We start from the raw sequence: 22,132 nt of genomic DNA on the forward strand, positions 1-22,132 counted from the left end.
GTGTGATTGGCTGTTTTGCAAGCACAAGGGAAAAAATATAACGAAAATGGTAAGGAGAAAAATAGTAATATATTTGTTTTGGGCATACTCAATGTCCACGAGTCTCAACATGAATAACGATATTTATCTATAACATCAGTCAGGGCATGCAATACATAGTGACAAATGCATAGAAGATGGCAATGCATAGCTATATAGTACAACACCACCCTCTTGAATTTCTCCCATAAGTTATGCATGCAGTAAGCATTCTCTCAATACCAACACAGCATAAATATATGCCACACTTTTATCAACTGTTTTACCACCTTTAGTGTTGCGCAGCTCCAGTATCTACTACTTTCTTTTGAACTTGTTTGATTTGGAAGCTCCTATCCGTACATTAGGAGCTTTGCCCCTTCTCTTCCCATCACCGTGAGGGAAACTTTTGAATTGGCTTTTATTGCCCTTCATACTTCCTTCTGACCTTAAATTAGAATTTGTATCATTAGAATGCCTACTTCTCTTGGCTGATCTAAATTCATCATTGCTCCTAAACTTAGTTGGTTCAGTTTTGCTTGACATGTCTCTCTCAAATTTCCCCTTTCTCTTTCTTTGTTGAAACGAGTCTTTCTCTTGGGTGTTCAAAATATCAGGTTTCCTCCGCTCCAGCCTACAAAGGAAAGAGGGATAGACAATAGCATTCAGCTTCAAGGAAACAATAAATCAGCTGCCATTTTTTTTTTTACAAGCAATAAAACCATACCCCTTGGCAGCTGAAACTTCATTTTCTGTATCATTAGCAGCTGCTTCATTTGATTTTCCATGTCGATTCTGCACACCAATAGGCACCGTAATTTTTTTTATCAAACATGAAATCAGTCTAATAATCACCCTCTAGAAATACTATAAATTTTGAACGAGGCTGAGTTGAAAGTAATACAAAAGCCTTTTACTCCCTCCGTCCCATATTAGATGACTTATTTGACAATGTGCACTATTGACCTGACATACTTTGACCATATTTTTCTACTACAAAGATAAATAATATCTATCATATAAGATGTTGTTGAATTCGTCTCGATGAATATTTTCAAAATATTAAATTTTCATAATTTTTTCTGATAGATAATTAAAGATAAAAAAAAAATATATATATATTGGTTTGTGTGATTGAGTCAACTGTGTCACTTAATATGGGACGGAGGGAGTATTTAATATGAAAAACAGTACCTCTAAAACTGTCTTGAGAAAATCCATGTACTTCTCTGGGGTAACCACTCTGACAGCAGCAGAACCACACTTCCGAATTAATATTTCAAATATGACTGTGACCTATAGACAACAAAGAAAACATTATTATGGTTCAATCCAGTATAGACAAGAGTCCATGTTGTGTAGGTGTACTTATTTAAGTACACGTCATGCATGGGTAAGACTAGTAGCTTAATATTAGAAATTAGACATGCCTTCGTTTTAAAATGATGTCTTGAAACAGACGACCAACGGATGATTTCAGAGACAACATCTGAGAGAATATTCTGCAACTCTCTTGCTTCTAAGCAAGACACCATCACTTTAAAAAAGCCCAAGACAGCCTGTTACAGATGTAAAGTTAAACTCAAGCAATAACAGAAATAAGCTACAACAATTATTTGATCTTTAAAATGAACGACAACACTCACTTTTATGATTTCTGTATCTTTGGTGTGCAGCAACGATAGAAGAGAAGGGACGAGATCAGGAATGGAGGCACAAAGGTTTGCATCCTTATATACCAATACTGACAGTGCAGACACTGCTCCACTTTTTATATGGGGAGATGAACCAGAAAGATATCCCATTATCTGTATATTTAGTATTGAAGTTATAACTCATTAATATATTCCAGGAAATGCAAATCATTACTTTAAACTATTAAAAAAGGCAGCCCGGTGCACCAAAGCTCCCGCATACACAGAGTTCGGGAACCCCACCATTTTGGTGCATCGTACACAGCCTTACCCTGTTTTTTACACAAGAGGTTGTTTCCAGGACTTGAACCCGCGACCTTTCAGTCACATGACAACAACTTTGCCGTTGCGCCAAGGCTCCACCTTATTAACCTCAAATATTACATGATATAATATTTTTTTTTCTACATAAAACAAGTTCATCCAAGCACACAGTGTGAAATTGCATTTATTGCAAAATTATTGGCTTGAAACAACAGGAAAGATGTGTGATTCGGAAAATTCAAAATGAACTAGATTGACAAAAATAAATAACATTAAAAAGAAGAGTGAATTTACCATGCTAACTAGTTTGTGATACGGTTCAGTAGGACCAACACAGGATAAATCTCTCAAGCTAGAACTTATATTTAAGAGTAAATCACAAGCTTCTTTCCTAGCTTCATCCTTTCCCTACATGGTACCAACGCATATGATTTAGTACAGCTACTATCTCTTCTTACAAATATGATACATAGCAGACCAAGCTAAACCAATGAAAGAAATGTGAATGGTATGTACTTGAACTTACATCTTTTAATGTGAGAATGATTTCATTCAGAATAAGAAAAGCCTTTGAGTTCACATCCTCTTCGAAACTAATCTGCATAATGCATATCAAGACAAGACCACTTAAGTTTAAATAGTACACCTTCATTCATTGTTCAAAAAACAAAAAGAGCATGAAAATAAATTGGCTATGAACCTCCCAATCCCAAGCAAATCTCAGAAAGAAACTCTAATTTGCAAATGAACCGGGCTCATACAAACAAATAATGCAGATATGTAACATTTGTTAACCCAATTTCACAGTTCAGCCAGAGGCAAACAGCACAATTTCTTAAGATACATAAATCACTGCATCAAATACATTCAGGATCCAAGTTTCTCCACTTGACTTGACCCACATTTTTTTCCTACTTTTCGATTTTCCATAAAAAACAATTGCTGCGGCCATAAGGTTCCACGCCACACACGATATCTTCCGCGTTACACACATCATTAATATGCAACATGTTTGGGCTGCTGTGGAGGTGGGCCACCGCTCTCCACCACTCCATCGTGATAGCGGTGCCATCTTCTGCTATTGACTACCTACGGCTCAAGTCTAATTACATAGATATCAAATGGGTAAAAATATGGATATTGAAGTTGCTATCATGCTAGACCGGTCGGAATCTAGGTATTTTTTTATAAACAAGGTATGGGGACAGCAAGTACTTTCGTGCAAAGCTGAAACTTGATTTCTACAACAAAAAGAACAGTGTCTGTTTAATTCCGCAATGGACAAACTTTAATCGCAGAACGACCCACCTTAGACAACATATGTGTAACCTTTGTTCTGTACGTCCGGTCACACCATAAAAAGACTATTTTCCAAATACACACATAGATGAAGAAATATATCACAAAAGGTTACACATCCTCATACCCAAGACCCAAGGAAATCGACACATAATATATATAAAAAATGAAATAATATCATATTTAAGATTTCTGACCTTCACAATGTGAATCATCAGCGTGTGGAAACAAACAAACCGGTTTCTAAGAGAAGCAACATCAGTTGGAGGTTTTATACTAAGTAATAAATCAATTAGCTCCATATATTTAGAAGAATAGCAAGGGTGCTCCTGCATCATCCAGTAACAACATTGAGACATATAACAAGAGAAAATGAAACAGAAAAAAGAATCACACAAAGCATACCTTCAAAATTTTGCTCAAAGTGTTGTATGCTTCATAATGAACACTTTCATTAGTTGCCTACATATCAAGCATACATTAACTTTATTTTTTACAAAAATGCATATGCTCGTCAAAAGAATTATAAAGGGATTATATCAACAAAAATAAAGTTCTGCTCAACCTTTAAGAAATACCTGAAAGGAATGTATTGTTAAATTATAAATTATCTCAACAAGATTATCATTGGCTCCTTTGACAAGACAAGATGATATCTCCAATATCGAGCACCTGAAGAATAAGAAGACTCTGGCTTGCATCAATTATGTAATATGTAGTAACAAGGAATAGAAAGAAAGGGGATAGTTTTAATAGGCCAGGTTTCCCTATTCTCCCATTCATTTTCTATAGTTTAAGATGATGTAAAGCTCAATCATATTCAAAAGGGCAGGGCAGCCTGGTGCACTAAAGCTCCCGCATACGCAGGGTCGGGACGGGGCTCCACCATTTTTGGTGTATTGTATGCAGCCTTACCCTGTTTTTACACAAGAGGCTGTTTCCAAGACTTGAACCCTCAATCATATACAAAGCAGCCAATAAATATTAAAGTTGACATTAGAATGAAATCAACAAATCAAGAACTCGATTAATTTTATCCAGTTAAGGCTTGGTTGTTGTTTGTTGTTGTATAGAAAACCGTAGCTATGGACCAATTCTCTCTAAAACATAGCAGACAGGTCTATGCACGTGAATGGGCCTCTCTGATTACACTCCTTCAAATGAGCTCTTTAGGGTTAAGCGTGGATATTACAAGTCTATCAAGGAGAGAAATTCAACGAAGAGAAACTGAAACAATGAATTGTCATTATAAATCTGAAAAATCTGTTTGTTATATGATATTCTGGCTGCCATTAGATCTCCACCGGTACAATTAATCTTTTATAAATTAGTTACTAGGTTCACCTTTGAGAACATCCCGTCTCATCACTTGGCTCAATGTCCAACACACTGCTGTTACTAGTCAATACTTCACCTTCACCTTCACCTTCACAATCTACAAGCTCAAACCTCTTGAGCAGAGACACAAAAACTTCTTTGGTTACAGAAGAATTAGTTATCGAAGCTAGGCAGCTGATTGCACCCTATAAAAGAAAGGCAAAAAAATTAAAATTACTTAAACCGTTGTATTAGTGGGCAAGAAAAGCCAGGCAATGTTATAGTAACAGAGCAATATTCGGCCTAGGAATTCTCCAAAATTGTATTAAATGACACAAAAGAGTGCATTTTAAATACATGAGTAACAAAAAAAAGTAATTTTCAGGACAAGAGCACAAGAGAATGATATCAAATATCAATATACAGGGGATTATCTGTAAAATAATTGAAAAATGTGAAACCTTTAATGAAATGCGTGTTTGAGGAGGTGAACTTATAAATAAATCTGATAAAATATGAAGCAATTGACTCGAATAAGATTCCAAGGCCTTCATATTTCTGGTGGCAGCTTTCTTTGAATAAGCAGGTAGCATGCTGAATTCTAATGAAGAATCCTGTTCTGCATCACATTCTGTCTCCTCCTTTTTAGGGTTAAGTACAGCTTTATTCTCGTTCACAAGAATCTACATAAAATTCAAGATCATTTACATGGAAGCCAATTAAAAAAACAAACAAATAAAGCCACGAGAAGTACAAAGGTAATCATCAGTATGAAAATCTGACCTGTAGTGCCGTGGAAACATTTTCATGCATGGAGAGGTTCTTTTTAAGAAAAGTAGTCAGCACATCACTTAGACGAGCAAAACTTTTGTATGTATCAGTTGCATGACGACAAAAGCTGGGAAGTAATCCCCATAATTCTTGGGCACGAACGAGCAGATCTTGACTGACCTTTGACTTTTTGACTGGAAAGAAACCACAACAATTTAGCTCAAGAATTTGACTAAATTAATTATTGTCATAAAGAAAAATTGCATGTCCAAAAGCTTAACGAATATTTGAAGTGAGAGTGGAACAAAATTGACAACTTTGAGACACTACATTTCTCTCAACATTGTAATATACTAATATCCCAAAATGACTATTTGTCAAAAATTAATTTCCTTTTACTATATTTCCGCCGTACAAAATGGAAATAGATTATTTATTTAGATTTATCAAAAAAAAAAAAAAAAAAAGATAATTTTTTTTTGAACTATATTCTAAATAGCACTGCAATTGTGGGAAAACTCAGTATCGCGAAGCACAATTGGAAGTGATGCGACAATAAACGCTGGTGTGTTTAATTTTAACAAATTTTTGCAGCCACAAATTGCAGCGAAAACAGCTTGTTGCAGCAGCTAAAGGAGTTAGGGTTTGAAATACCTATTTTACCCTCTGTTATATTTGTTCAAAATATATTTTTAGCAACTTTCTTGTCATTTCCTATAGAGAAGGAGCTCAGACTTAGTTTAGTTACAGTTAATTAGTCTTAGAGCTAGCTAGTTAGAGTATGCCCGCTACAGCGGGCACTTAACAGCTATTGACAGCTGTTAAGTGACTGACAAGTGTCAGCCATCCATATAGCAACCTGCTATAGCAGGTAACTCACCAAGCTACTATAAATGCTCGGTTGTAATATTAGTGGGACTATGTTCATCATGGACTATTGAACATTTTGATTATATGAACACCGGGATAAAAATGTTTGAGTTTGAGCTCTTAGACAAATTTGATGATGAGATTGGAGAGAAAATGATGTGCAAGTTACTGAGAATGGAACTACCTCTTGAAGAGCAAAATGTTGTTACTAATGTTTAAATTTTCTAAGGCAAATTCTCATTCCATTATGTCTTAGGCAAATATTTACAAGGTGGGCAGAAAAGAGTCTTTTGGAATCGATATACCGCATATCATCTGGATTAGATGTTGGAAGATGTAAAGATTGTAGACCTATGTGAAGCACAAAAACAGGTCACAGAATCATAACCTACTCTGAGACAATGGAGTGGATATGTGTGAAACGTTGTGTGTCTAAACAGAGCAAACCTTGTTTGTGTTTATACAAGAAATAGAATCAATTTCAATAAATGAATAAATCAATTACAATTAATGCTAATTAAACATAATTGATATGAAAACTACATTATTTGCTAAATTGTCATATCAATCATGTTTAATTAGCATTAATTGTAATTTATTATAGTATTAATTGTAATTGAGTCTACTTCTTTTATAAATTATAAATACAAAGAATGTGTGCTTGTATAGGCACAACCATTCACACATATCTACAAGACGATAAGCACACCTTGTTTGTATTTATAATAGAGATAGAATCAATTTCAATTAATGCTAGAATCAATTACAATTAATGCTACTATAATGCTAGAATCTATTACAATTAATGTTAATTAAACATAATTGATATGAAAACTATATGATTTGCTAAATTGTCATATCACTTATGTTTAACCAACATTAATTGTAATTGATTCTAATTCTATTATAAATAGAAACAAGGTGTAGTTTTATAGACAACCATTCACACATATCTACAATTTGTATTCTGTACATAACACATTAGAAAGCTGCCAAGTGCCAAGAGAGGAATAGGGAAATTTCTTCTTGGCTTGATCTACTCATTAATTCTCATCACGATGAGGAAGTTGGAATTGGTTAGGAGTGGAGTGACGAGGTTTGCACAAACATGAAACAACACCAGTGGCTAAACACAAGACAACAGAAGAGCCCAAGGGAAGGAAAAACTGTCCCTAAGACAGTATTGTGGAGTGATATACTCTCTTAATCCACTAGTCAATTCTGTTAGTTGCTATCATAAAAGAGTTGTCAAACAAAGCCTTGTATTTTCCTTAGAATCAAGAGAAATGTGCAAAGGAGAGGGCAAACAACATGGAAAAATGTGCGTGGGTAATGGATGCTCAAAACTGGGCTAAGGGTTTCCATTTTCACCGAAGACAATAGGTTATGTAGCAACCAGGTCACAAAACCCAAAGCAATAGTTGATTGACGCCAAAGATCACCAAAAATAATTTCTTGTCATCCAATGTACAAGAACTGAAATCCTACATGATCCTACAGATTGTGTCTCACACTAGGATCGAGATATCCCAAGGCTCCAAAAGATTGTAATATTTTATTCAACCTGCTTGAATATGTCTGCACCTACGTATGTTCTCCAATACTTATCTATCACAATAGAACTGTCAAGGTAGAGGGGTAGCCATTGGCAAAAAAAACCTACTGGTTACCTCCAGGAAAAGGGTTTCAATAATACAACACCATGCTCAAAGTAGCGCAGTGCAGCAGAGGAACATTATAACAGGAAAAACATGTTATGTTATCAATAGATATAGATGTTCCAGAAGTTGACATATACCTTTACGACTAGCCTTCTTAAAGGACTTTGCAAGAGGCACGATATGCTCCATGTAGAAAGCAAGTGATGCTCCAGTAATGTACTGCTTCAAGATCGGTACTAGCCAAATATTTGAATAAGTATAGCTGTGTTCATCAAGAGAGATAGGTACAAGTATGAGAAATTTCTCTGGTCCCATAGCAAAAACGGCAGACCCGATGCATTTCTGAAGCTGCATAACATTGAAAACCAGATGAAAGAGTAATCAGTAAAGCAGCTTTAGTTTATTTTCTACCAAAACATAAATAATACTATAATAGTAACTGGGACATAACATTGAATACCAGATGAAAGAGTAATCAGTAAAGTAGCTTTAGTTTATTTTCTACCAAAACATAAATAATAGTAACTGGGACAAAATTCAAGACCAAACCACAAACCACATCTGAGACAAAAGTCAAGACTAAATAACATCAGACATAATTCAAGACTAAACTGCAACTAGGACAAAAACCAAGGCCAAAACCCAATTACAATTAGGATAAAAGAGGGGACAAAAAACCAGGGTCATACTAATGGCCAATGAGAAGGAAAAATCATGGAGGTAATGACGTTTTCATAGAGTTCCAGATTTTAAGGAACTCAACAACATAATGAAGACATCAAAAGTTGTGGAGGGTGGTACTCTCATACCATGTTGAATTGTAGGGTTTTATGTTGGGTTTGTGTTGGTATCCCAAGGCCTTTCAACAGGCATCTAACCCAAGGAGAAAACTTTTCATGTCTCACAAAATGCTGCATCAAAACGTGTGCAGCACCCTTCCAATACACCCAGACGACTTTGCTTTTAAATATAGATGAAGGGGAATATAATATAGAATAAAAAAATTATATCGATATGTTGGATGTCATGAAAAAAATATGGTAGCAAATCATATTTATACTAATACAAGAAACTTTTTTCAGGGACTAGTCTTTATTTATACTAATACTAAACTCTTAATTCTAATTAAAACTGGTAGCAAATCATGGAAAAAAATGAAATATGAAAACTAATATGAAAACATATTTATGATAGAATATTAAATAGCTGATTATTTTTCAAATCTTTCAACCAGTAATCTACGATAAGAGAAACTACAGGCAGAGGAAGACCTAGAAAAACTATTAAGAGAAACTATTAATTAAGAAAGATCTAGAAGTTAATGAACTGGATAGAGATATGATATACGATAGAATATCATGGTGTCGTTTAATACATGCAGCCGATCCCACTTAGTGGGATAAAGTTTGTTTGTTGTTGTTGTAGTAGTAGTCTATACAATATTAATCAAGGTTTTGGAAAATATAAAGTGAAACTAGTCATTATACCAATGTAGAGTTACCAAAGTTGAGCCATGAATGAACTTGGATTTTGAATACACTTATGGTAGTGTTTGATGCACAGATAGAACAGAATGGAACAATTTTGTTCTACTCTTCTTTTTAGTACAAGATTTTGTTCTATTATATTCTTGTTGATTCCACACCACACATTTAGTGGAACCAAAAAGGTACCATTTTTTATCCTCATGCTCATGGGTAGTTCAATTATATTTTTTAAATCAATGTAGAGCAATTCTTATGTTTCGTTCAATCACATTCTAAGTCTCGGAATTTGGGCTTATCTAATTCAACCTAAAAAGTTAGCTCAAGATGTAAGGATTGCTCAAAAATGAGAAAGACAATTATGTTCAATATACTAACTTCCTAAAATGAACTACCCATAATTCTAAAATGAGTGAGAAACAACACATAATGAAGAAATACATAACATGATTAATTAAGGTATTGAGATTAACCTACCAAACATCTAGATCAATGTGGAAACATCCAAAATATTTTTCACCAGTACTTACATGCTCATTATTAGCCTTGCTATCGGAAGTCTGAATCATCAGGTCAGCAAGTTTAAGCACAATATTCCTCATAGATACAGATGAGAATTCTCCTGCAACCAACAAAGATTACGAAGAATAACATCGGGATGAAATATAGTTTGATTACAAATTTCTTTTACACAAGAAACTGTAAAATAGAAAACTATGGTATTATGGGATGCCCAAGTCCCACATTAAGAAATATGGGATGCTTGATGGAGTATTTAAGTGGCTTGGTACTTCTCCCTTGAGAGCTAGCTCCAAGGGAGGGTTCTCCAAGTGCTTATATACTTATCAATTGGTATCAAAGCCAGGTTGTCGATGGCTCGGAAAGGACTACCCTACGAAGGGGCAGGCCATGTAAAGTGGCGTAGGGTGCAATCCACCGGGACATCGGCTCTAATGGGCGGTGCTATGATAGGGAACTTTGGTATTATGGGGTACCCAAGTCCCACATCGAGTGGTATGGGTATGGGATACTCGATGGAGTATTTAAGTGACTTAGCTCTTCCCCCTAGATAGCTTGCTTATAATGGAGGGTTCCCCAAGCGGTTATATGCTTATCACTTTAGTATTGATAGAGAAGTGCAATAACAGACAACATATTTGCTCCTTACAAAATAAAAAAGAGCAAGAGATAGAAAGAGATTATCCAGTGTTATTTATTTATTTTTTTGACAAAAACGTTAATGATTAATAAAAGAGAAAAGAAAAAAAGTATAATGAAGTCAGCGGACAAGATATCCCGCTACATGAAGAAACTAAAAGAAAACAATGAGCCTACGAGATTCGAAATTAAAATATCAACACTTCTAAAACATGCACAGCAGAACATCAAAGTGAGACCATAAACACAACCATATCACAAAGTATCTGTAAAGAATAAAGTAACATGCTTAACAAATTTATGCCATCGAGTATCTAACAATCGATAACTAAGACCAATAAGATAGACAAAAGAATTTAAAAAATAATATATCGTCTACAGTGCAAATATAGTAGAAGACAGTTCCATACCAAGCTCATGAAACAAAACAGATATGACTGACAAAAGATGCTCATTTGGGAGCCCATCAGTAACAGAGAGGGTGTTCTCAAAAACTGCACATGTTGATTTTATAGCATCACCTTCCAAACTTAGCTGACTATCATCATGAACTGTTTGATCGGTACTAATTAATAAGCTTTGGGAACCAATACGATGCTTGAGCACATCATTCAAGATACTTGATGCCTGTGATGCAGTGTTTCCCTCAGAAGTTAGAAGCCCTAAGTTCAACATTTGCAGATTGAATCAGAAGATTAGTAATACTAAAAACGTAATATAAGGCAAGAGAAAGTAGTAATACTTAAAAATGTACATGAAAGATTGCTTTTAGTACAAAGTCTCCACAGGAAAATTATCAGCAATACCTAAGATTTTAGCATTAATCAGTAGCAAGTTATTTAGATATTACTGGGTATTCATAGTATGGAAATTTTATGCTTGGAACAAGAAACAACATGCCATAAAAAGACCGTACAGGCTGCAGTAGGTATCCAAGGGGGGGAACCACCGACCAAAGCATGACAAGCACATGGAAAATGTTTTATAGAGGAACTATCAATATTCAATAGATTTTGATTTCTAATTTAATTAATGATGCATTGACATGATTCATTGTTAAACACAACTCCTTTTTTTGTCCTAAAAGAAAAATCAGAAGAAAGATGGTTCTAAACACAATGAGGTGAATTAAAATAATCTGAATTAAAAACATAAATCAAATTAATTACAATTAAATGATTTCTATAAGGGATAAACATAGAAGCATCATACATACCCATCATAGGTTGACAAACTAGAGGAAGGTTCTTGACCCACAAGCTTGGTTGTCCAATATAAAGTAAGTCCATTGCAAGTCTTAATATGGTTGCTCCAACAATCACAGTATCCAGTGGGTTCTTATCACCCAAAGATACATAAGAAGCAAGAGAAACTACAATGTTCTCTATCTCCAGGACTATACTTCGGATTCTTGAAGTTTCAAAAATAGCTTCTATGGTTTTAAGAACATGCCTTGTAAGTGCCGAGACTTGAGAACCAAATAATTTATGCACTTCTGAAAGAACTTTAGGAACAACTTTAGGATAAAGATTAGGAGCAACGAGATTAACTACATTTAGTACATGTAGGACTTCCAGGTGCTCGGGTTTTGAAGTCCCGTTATCTTTACATTCATTAACAGTCCTCGAAGCAGTTACTTTCATTGTCAAATCAATGCACCTCTTTAGCTCAGACAAAACTAACTTGCTAGCTTCCTTGATAACAGTGGAAGATTTAAGAGACCTAAAAAACTTCTCGAGAGACTCTAGAGCACATCTTCGAACCTAAACAAATAAACAACAACCAATTAAGTGGCATGAACACTTCAGGATAGTAGCCATGTTCATAAAGTATCGAACGCTTCGCAAATAATTTGGACTCTATTATTTTTACTTCTATTGTTTAAACTTCTATACCAACACATCTTACGATATCAACATAACATTTAAAAGAAAAAATAATACTTCAATACAATAATATGCATTGTCAGTACTGTTTTCTACTAAAACAGTACCAAAAACTTAAGTATCACCAACTGCATTACATTCCACCTTTTCTCAACTGATGATTTGCCTAAACTTTTTTGTGAGTCTTTTAAACAGAACACGACCTATAGTAGCTAAGAGTATTGAAGCTAAATTCGGGATAATAGTGGCATGAACCTCCGTAGCACCAAATCAAAGGGTGTGCCCAGCACCAACATATTGGATCACACTGAATTATGTTATTTTCTCAAAATTTTATCGGTCTGGATGTGTTAGTATCAATGTCTTGTCGACTGAATGTGTCTTTGCTTTATGGACAAGAAGCAATGTTAAATACACAGTGATTATAGTTTTGCAAGATAAAACTAACAATTAATTAGGAATTCATGCACCAGGCAATGCATAATAAATAAATAAATTAAACACAGATAACAAAAAACTAAGATTGTTACTACCTTAGGGCGTTTATCAATGGAGAATTTAAGCAAAGTTTGAAACCCTAATTTAACAGAATCCCAATCCTCCAAATCACAAAACCCTAGCAAAACCCCAACACACTTCACCGCAGCTCTCAAGCTAGAAACAACCAAACCCTCCTCTTCCCTCACCAGCAACATCCCCACAATCTCCGCCGCCTCCCTCGCCTTCTCCGTAGAGATAGCCCCAGTCGGCACAAGCGGAAGCGCGATTGCCATAAAGGAAGCAAGCGAGGACAGCGATACGGAGTCTAGAGACTCCGACGACGAGGCGGTGGATATCGCGGCAGCGAAATAGGCGGGAGGTGTGAGAGGGAGGGATTCGGAGGAGAGATTGGAGCGGAGAGCGGCCGCAGCGGCGAGGAGGTGGCGATGGTGCGGAGCGGGGGATTTGGCGTAACGGTCCATGAGCTGCTGGCAGAGGTCGGATGCGTCGTTGAAGGAATCTGCGTGCTCTTCTTCCATTTTTTTCGATGGAGTGATTTCTCTGATTGAAGAGGTTTTGGTGGATTGTGGAATGAAAGGAAACAACGGCGGAGTGGTGAAGGGTTTAAACGTTTTAGGGGTTTATGCAGTACATACAAATCAAAAAATTGAGGTATTCCTAAAAACAAAATTAAAAAAAGGTAAGTTAACAATGCCCAAGACCGGTTAAGAAAGTCAAAAATAGAAATTTTCCATTAAAAATAGGGTTAATACATGTTTATTGTATGTAATATTAATGAATTTCAGTTTACTTAAAAAAATTTGTTTAAATTACAACCCTTTAATTTGAAGTTGTTTGGTTTTAGACCTTCATCAATTTCGACTATAAAAAATCAATGATATGACAGGGGTACCCTGAAATATCGATGATATGGAAGGGGGTAAACTGAAATTTTCTCAAATTTTCTCAAATTTTGTAATATGATGCCATGAAGGTCCAAAATCAAAAAATCTTCAAATTACAGGGTTGGAATCTAAACAATTTTTTTTTACAGGGAGTAAACCAGAAATCGCTAATATTACAGGGGAGTAAACATATATTAACCCTTAAAAATAATAACTGTTTGACTTTCATAAAGTGGAACATTCCACTTTTCATTATTTCCCAATGCAAAACTTCTATATTAGTCTCCTTAACTAGTGCCTCGGGGGCACTAGTTAACATTTTCCATAAAAAATTGGGGTATTATAATACATATGTACACCTTATTGTCGGTGATAATCCTCTATATTAAAATAGTCATTGATTATGTACACCTTATTATCGGTCATAGTCTTCGATATTAATATAGTTTTTCAATGAGTGAATAGGCAAAAATCTCATCAAAATTGTAACTTTCGTCAAAAACCTCCTGACTTTTTACAAACTTTAAAACCGCAAGTGCACGGTCTTACCGAAGTAGTAAAATATGAGTATCGTTCCGACAGGGAGTTATGAATTCAATTAACTTTAGATAATGATTAGACTAAAGTTTTATAAGGTGGAAAGTTTTGGATTTTTAATTAAAAGCAAATAATAAAAGAAAAGATAAAAGTCTTGGAATTATTGGTTTATCCTAATGACAAGTCCTTCACAAACCAAACTATTAAACTTATAACCTTATGTTAGACCTAATTTCTCAAGACAGTTTCTCTTTTGTTCCTCTAGCAACCAAGCCTATTTCGCTGACTTGATTACTATTAGATTTTGGTTCCTCTAACAACCAAGCCTATTTCGCTGACTTGATCATTATTAGTTCCCTTGAAGATCGAAACTATATGTCTCAAAGATTGTAAAGACTATTTCGCTGCCTTTACAATCTTTGTCTAAATTCACTTGTTCGAATATCAAAGCTCCACTTTCGTTTTATGAATTGATATTTGAGATGATGGATAAACAATTATCAAACCCTCCACTTTCGTTTCCACAGTTTGATAATGGTTGATCCATGTTAAAGCGGTGAATTTAGATAAGGAATTAGGGTTACATAAGATTAAGGTTTAAAGCTTGGTTTGATTAGGATTATGTCATTAGACTTATCCAACAATCCCAAGACAAGAGAAGTCTACTCACTAATGTTCATCGTAGACAAGGAGAAGAAGAGAGAAAGCATAAAAGTAAATAACAAGAAAGTAAAATGAACTTTTATTAGAAAGACAATTGTCACATATTGTATTCCAAGAAAAGATGAATATTTGTGATGGATGGCTACTCTATTTATAGCATTCATTCGACTTAAAATCTAAGCTATTACATTCGGGCTAAAAATAGAGTAGCTTAAAATCTAAGCAAAAGCAACTCTGGAGGGTGGCACGGCCGTGCCAATGCTAGCACGGGCCGTGCCAAGCTTCTGACTTTAGGGGAGACATATTTTGTCTTCCAATCTTTGTATTTTCGTACCGAATCAGCTCCAAGTCCCTTTCTTTTGCTCCAAGACTCAATCCATCCAATATTCATTCCTGAAATATAATAAAATGCAATTTGTAGTAAACTATCTTAAAAGGGAAATAATATTAATATAAAATAAACTAAAATCTAATTAAAACTAAACTAAATAACATATAAAAACAGATAATAAATGACTCATCAAACTCCCCCACACTTGAATCTTTGCTTGTCCTCAAGCAAAAGGCATAAACATGGTAGCATAAACAAGATTACTTCATGACAATTTAATTAAAACACATGTCTCCTCAAAGGCTTTAATTTCAAGTGTACACTAATCACAAACTCAAGCATTCTTTGTAATCCCTCTTCAACCCAACAATCAAGTTTCAAGTGAGTGTGTGTGTGTAGTCCAACTCTTTTCTTGCTCCTGTATAAGATAGATATTATGAGGAAACATGTTCTAATCCTAGTACTAAACCAACCAAGAAAAACTCTTTCTTCATTTCATATAAGAGAGATGGGAGTATTTGCAATCTTTTTGATCTTTGCCATTTGCACATTTTTGGAATTTCAACATACTTTATTTAAGAAACAACACCTTCACGTAGGAGGTCGGAGGGCCTACCCCCTTCCCCAATCTAGATTCAGTGGTGCTCCTTAAAACATCATCTTCACGTAGGAAGTTGGAGGGCCTACCCCCTTCCCCAATCTAGATTCAATGATGCTTTTTAAAGTTTTTCAAGATAACATTACCTTCACGTAGGAAGTCGGAGGGCCTACCTCCTTCCCCAATCTAGATTCAATAATGCAACCTTGAAATTATTTTGGCTATTTGGCTTTTTATAAACTCCTTTATACTAACTTATACTACTTTTACTTTGAGAGTTTTTAAAGGTCAAAGTACCACTAAAATTAAAACATATTTCCTTAAAATACCTATTCATACACTTACTCAAGGGAAGCAACTTGTGTTTTTCTCATTGGAGAATTGTATTCACTTTGAAGCAAGATGTGAGTATATCAAGAAAACTTAAAATACAAGAGTTCACTTTCATGTACAAGAAATAACCAATTAAGAGGAGACAATAAAAAATTTATGTCATGATATTTTTCAATAAAAACAAGCTACTTAACCATGCCTTTCACAATAAAACAGAACAAAAGAATAAAGTTCAAGGGAGTTTGGAAACACTACGACTAAAGACACTTTATTAGGCTCCCCCCACACTTAGGAGAAGCATTGTCCTCAATGATTTAAAAGAAGAAGAAGAAAAAGAAGAAGATGATGAAGAAAGAAGAGAAGTAGAGAAGAGTAGAGGAAGAGGAGAGCTCACAATTTTATTGAAGTCCATAAGGTAGACCTTGGAGGTGAAGGTGTTGCATCATGTATCGCAACATTTGATTGTTGTATTCATTTATTTGAGTGCCCCTTAGGACATCGTTTCTTAGCCCGATCATTTCAACACCTTGTCTTTGTTGCTCGGTGCATGTTCTTTGAACTTCGGTTTGCATCCATGCCCACCGTTCATCATTATAGTTTCCACCGACTACTTGTTAATGGTGCAAGTTTGCACCTACCTCCTCTTCATGACCACCATCATCACCATCATTGTGTACCTGTGGGTTAGTGCCAACATAAAAGTTTTCTACCACCTTCGGATTAGTAATATCTGAATTAGGTAGAATAATCAAGAAATTAGCATTATTGACTCGCCACTCATATTGGGAATTGTGAGAAGGGCCATGGATTCTAAAAAAAACATGGTAGTGAGGGTTTCTAAGTATAGATAGTAGTTTCCCTCAATCCTATTTATCCATTTGTTCACATTTACCTCAAATTTTCTAACAAATGAAAGTGATGATTCCACCTACCACTATATCACCTTTATATCTGGTTTCTTTCTAGCAATTGAAACAAGATAATAAATCAAATAATAGCAAATGTTAACATGGTGGTTATAAAGTATAGCCTACAACATAAACAACTCAATAGTCCTCATCATTTCTACCTTTTTTCTACGCCATATGGTGCAAGCAATAACCGTGTGAAGGTACCTAAGCACAGGGTTGTGAATGTATTCAACAGCCTAATCACATGTTCATCTATTTCTAGTCTATCCAAAGCATTAACATCAGGGTACCTGCAAGGAGAGATAGTTCTAGAGATTAGAGAATTATACCTATTTCTTTGCTCGGAATCCTTGAATTGGATCCCATGATTGCGGGCTGTTGATTGCTTCTTGCTTGCACCTCTTCCGGAGGCTTCGATATCCTCACCTTTCGTTTTTGATGCCATTGACCTTAGCTTGGTTTGCGTGTGGGTGGAGGTTAGGTGTGGACAAGGTTTATGTGGGAAGGGGTGGTTTAGTGATGGGGTTTGGTTTTAGTGAGGTTTATGAGTTGAATGGTGGAGATTGGTGAAGAATTTTTTTGGAATGGGGATAGATATGGAGGTTTGAAGATTGATGTTATGGAGGTTGAGAGAGAGAAGTTGAAGATGAGGGAAGTTTGTGTTTGAGAATGAAGGAAGAAGAAGAAAAGTGAAAAAAATGGTAAAAGAGGGTCTGGGACCATGGCACGGCCGTGCCACCACAGGCACGGGCCGTGCCAACTCTCTGGAAGTTGGTGGATGTTGGCTAGGTCACAAGCACGGCTGTGCCAACATTGGCACTGGCCGTGCCAAGCTTCTGGACGTGCAAGGCTCAATTTTCTTCATTTTTTTGCATCATATTTGGACAAATACCTACAAAATAAATTAAAACAACACAAAACAAACAAAATAAAAGCAATTAAACTCGTGGGTTGCCTCCCACGAAGCGCTCTTTTAGAGTCATTAGCTTGACGATTAGAAGGTTTCTCTACCCAATACCCAATCTTTCCCAAAGGGATAGTGGCATCAACCTGAGATTCTCTCCCAAATTACACATAGCTTTTTCAATGGTTTCACTCTCAATCACACAAGGGGTGGAAAAACTCTCAATCACTATGATGTTAGGCTTAACAAGCCTTTGTGGGACATGGATTTTGAGTTTATAAGGTGGTGAAACGATTGGCTTATCACTCTCTCCTATGACTTTCTCACCTTGTTGCTTTTCACTCTCTATCTCACCCTCAATTGTCTTAGTTTTCATAATGGGGTCCTCTAACTGCTTACCGTCCCTAAGTTGAATAGCATTTATAAGGTCTTTGGGATTGGCTTCAGTTTGACCTGGAAAGACTTCGGGGGTTTGAGAGGAAGTAGCTACTTTTTGGGCTACTTGAGAGATTTGAGTTTCTAGCATTCTAGTGTGAGTAGCAATGGAGTCCACTTTAGATGTAAGCTTGACAAAAGAGTCAAGATCCAGTTTGATTTTTAAGTTCTTGAAATTGCTTGGATTGCTCCATAGCATGTTTTTCTAGTAAAATTTCCAAGCTGGATTTCTGAGGGACTCTTTCGTTGTTTGCATAAATGGATGGTGTTGTTTGTTGTCCAAAGGTATAAAAATTTTGCTCGGGACTTTTAGCAACACTACCTAGTTGGCATTCAACACCAGTATGGTCAAGTATTCCACAAAATTCACAAGGTGGTGAAACAAGAGCAGGTGTGACGACACTTACAGTTAATTTATCAAATTTTTGAAGAAGTGTGTCCACCTTAGCAGATAGATGATCAAGGGTAGAAACTTGGCACATACCTGCCTCTTTTTTAGAGGGTGGAGGAGTACCTTTAGTGATAACTCTCTCACTTGTCCACTGATAGTGGTTGTATGCCATGTTCTCGATCAAATCATAGGCTCCTGCGTAGGTTTTATTCATCAAAGCTCCACCTGCAGCTGCATCAACATTCATTTTTGTGGAAAACAAAAGACCATTATAAAAAGTGTGGATAATAAGCCAATTCTCAAAACCATGATGGGGGCAAAGCCTAAACATTTCTTTGAAACGCTTCCACGCATTGTAAAGAGATTCACCATCTTTTTGAGTGAATTGTGTGATTTGACTCCTTAATTGAGCAGTTTTACTATGGGGAAAGAATTGGGAAAGGAATGCCTTCCTCATTTTGTCCCATGAAATTATAGAACCAATTTTCAATGAATGAAACCAAGCACTAGCTCTATCCCTCAAAGAGAAAGGAAAGAGGTGCAGCTTTACGGCCTCTTGGTTTGCCTTCAAAGTTCCACTCAGTCTTAGAAAAGTTGAAATATGAAAATTCGGATCCTCAGTGGGTGATCCGAAAAATTGATTTTGCTGCACCAGATAAATAAGTGCAGGCTTTATTTCAAATTTAATATCCTCAACCGTTGGTTACACAATAGCATCGTACGGCTCATCTGAAGATGTGATTGCATACTCTTTGAGAACACGTTTCTCATCCATATCGTTATTATCTTCTTTGAGCCATGCCTGAAATCAAAACGGTTAAAGATAGAAAAAAATAATAATAAAAAAAAAAATAAGGAGAAAGGGAGGGAGAGATATTTTATATATATATATATATATATATATATATATATATATATATAAAATAAAAAAATAAATAAAGAGATAAGAAAAGGAAAGAAAATATATATATATGTTTTTTTTTTATGGAGAGAGAGAGATATAAATATATAAAAAAATAAAAAGATAAGAAAAAGAAATAATTTTTTTTTAATTTTTTTTATATATAAATATATTTTATTTACTTATATAAATTTATTATTATTATTATTATTATTTTAGACTAAACACTATTGAAAAGTTAATCAAATTACAATAACTCCCCGGCAGCGGCGCCAAAAACTTGATGGGATAAAACCGCAAGTGCACGGTCTTACCGAAGTAGTAAAATATGAGCATCGTTCCGACAGGGAGTTATGAATTCAATTAACTTTAGATAATGATTAGACTAAAGTTTTATAAGGTGGAAAGTTTTGGATTTTTAATTAAAAGCAAATAATAAAAGAAAAGATAAAAGTCTTGGAATTATTGGTTCATCCTAATGACAAGTCCTTCACAAACCAAACTATTAAACTTATAACCTTATGTTAGACCTAATTTCTCAAGACAGTTTCTCTTTTGTTCCTCTAGCAACCAAGCCTATTTCGCTGACTTGATTACTATTAGATTTTGGTTCCTCTAACAACCAAGCCTATTTCGCTGACTTGATCATTATTAGTTCCCTTGAAGATCAAAACTATATGTCTCAAAGATTGTAAAGACTATTTCGCTGCCTTTACAATCTTTGTCTAAATTCACTTGTTCGAATATCAAAGCTCCACTTTCGTTTTATGAATTGATATTTGAGATGATGGATAAACAATTATCAAACCCTCCACTTTCGTTTCCACAGTTTGATAATGGTTGATCCATGTTAAAGCGGTGAATTTAGATAAGGAATTAGGGTTACATAAGATTAAGGTTTAAAGCTTGGTTTGATTAGGATTATGTCATTAGACTTATCCAACAATCCCAAGACAAGAGAAGTCTACTCACTAATGTTCATCGTAGACAAGGAGAAGAAGAGAGAAAGCATAAAAGTAAATAACAAGAAAGTAAAATGAACTTTTATTAGAAAGACAATTGTCACATATTGTATTCCAAGAAAAGATGAATATTTGTGATGGATGGCTACTCTATTTATAGCATTCATTCGACTTAAAATCTAAGCTATTACATTCGGGCTAAAAATAGAGTAGCTTAAAATCTAAGCAAAAGCAACTCTGGAGGGTGGCACGGCCGTGCCAATGCTAGCACGGGCCGTGCCAAGCTTCTGACTTTAGGGGAGACATATTTTGTCTTCCAATCTTTGTATTTTCGTACCGAATCAGCTCCAAGTCCCTTTCTTTTGCTCCAAGACTCAATCCATCCAATATTCATTCCTGAAATATAATAAAATGCAATTTGTAGTAAACTATCTTAAAAGGGAAATAATATTAATATAAAATAAACTAAAATCTAATTAAAACTAAACTAAATAACATATAAAAACAGATAATAAATGACTCATCACATCCCCACAAGACGCAAGGTATGGACGAAACAAGATACAGATGGTGCCGCATATAGACGGTACACCATAACCACCTAAAAACACCCTTGAAGATAAACCCACCAAACCACATCACCACCTAAAACAAACTCCAAAAAAACAAGCACCGTAAATGTAACACTCCTATTTCTATTAAAGCAATAATGATTGCGAATAATACATTTATTCAAGAAATAGATGCTACGTCACATTCAAAATTCCAAACATAACATGCATGCATATAAATCTCAACAGTCGCAGCGGAATATAAACCAGAGTACATGTCATGAATCAATGATCAACATAGATGAATCTCAAAATTCCAACATACGGGTAATCTCCAATCATAACAAATAATCCAAAACAAAAGATCTAGACTACGACAGACGCCTAGATCAGAGTCACCTAACTCTATAAACACCGATACCAGAGATAGCTTCCGATATCCATCAAGCACAATAACTCACCAAGAAACTAATCCTGCACAACGTCTACCCATCCATACAGACAGGTAGGCGGTCAAAACCACTAGGGGTAAGTATTACATCATCATAATCCAAATAATAGTTAACATGAATATTTCAATTTAAACATCATGCACTTGAACAATAATAGTATTCACATAAATATACCTATATCCCAATTCCAATATCTCACAGCAATAGTCACTAATCATATGTGTCATGAACAAATATCAATTCACGGTTATTCATACACAATTACCAATCACATATATCATGAACAATCATCAATCATATTTCATGAACAATCACCAACCACATTTATCAATAAGACTCGTGGCATGATATGCACC

At 35.2% G+C, this 22,132-nt stretch overlaps 1 protein-coding gene and 1 non-coding gene across 2 annotated transcripts; one reads left to right on the plus strand and one right to left on the minus strand.

The window, feature by feature from the left end:
- Nucleotides 1-38: 38 nt before the first annotated feature.
- LOC25483457 (RRP12-like protein) lies at nt 39-13,569 on the minus strand. Its single transcript, XM_013612151.3, has 18 exons — nt 12,956-13,569; nt 11,753-12,299; nt 10,947-11,198; nt 9,909-10,000; nt 8,032-8,242; nt 5,376-5,557; nt 5,054-5,275; nt 4,620-4,798; nt 3,854-3,947; nt 3,681-3,737; nt 3,473-3,604; nt 2,503-2,574; nt 2,271-2,384; nt 1,665-1,826; nt 1,449-1,577; nt 1,213-1,314; nt 746-813; nt 39-652 (listed from the first exon to the last, which is right to left on the minus strand). The coding sequence occupies exons 1-18, from the start codon at nt 13,439-13,441 to the stop codon at nt 337-339; spliced, it is 3,417 nt and encodes a 1,138-aa protein (XP_013467605.1). The 5' UTR covers nt 13,442-13,569; the 3' UTR covers nt 39-336.
- Nucleotides 13,570-19,212: 5,643 nt separating this feature from the next.
- Nucleotides 19,213-19,319, plus strand: LOC120577984 (small nucleolar RNA R71). Its single transcript, XR_005643960.1, has one exon. It is a non-coding gene; the product is annotated as a small nucleolar RNA R71 (small nucleolar RNA).
- The last annotated feature ends 2,813 nt before the right edge of the window (nt 19,320-22,132 follow it).

This window comes from Medicago truncatula, chromosome 1, assembly GCF_003473485.1.
Source record: "Medicago truncatula cultivar Jemalong A17 chromosome 1, MtrunA17r5.0-ANR, whole genome shotgun sequence".
Lineage (NCBI taxonomy): Eukaryota > Viridiplantae > Streptophyta > Magnoliopsida > Fabales > Fabaceae > Medicago > Medicago truncatula.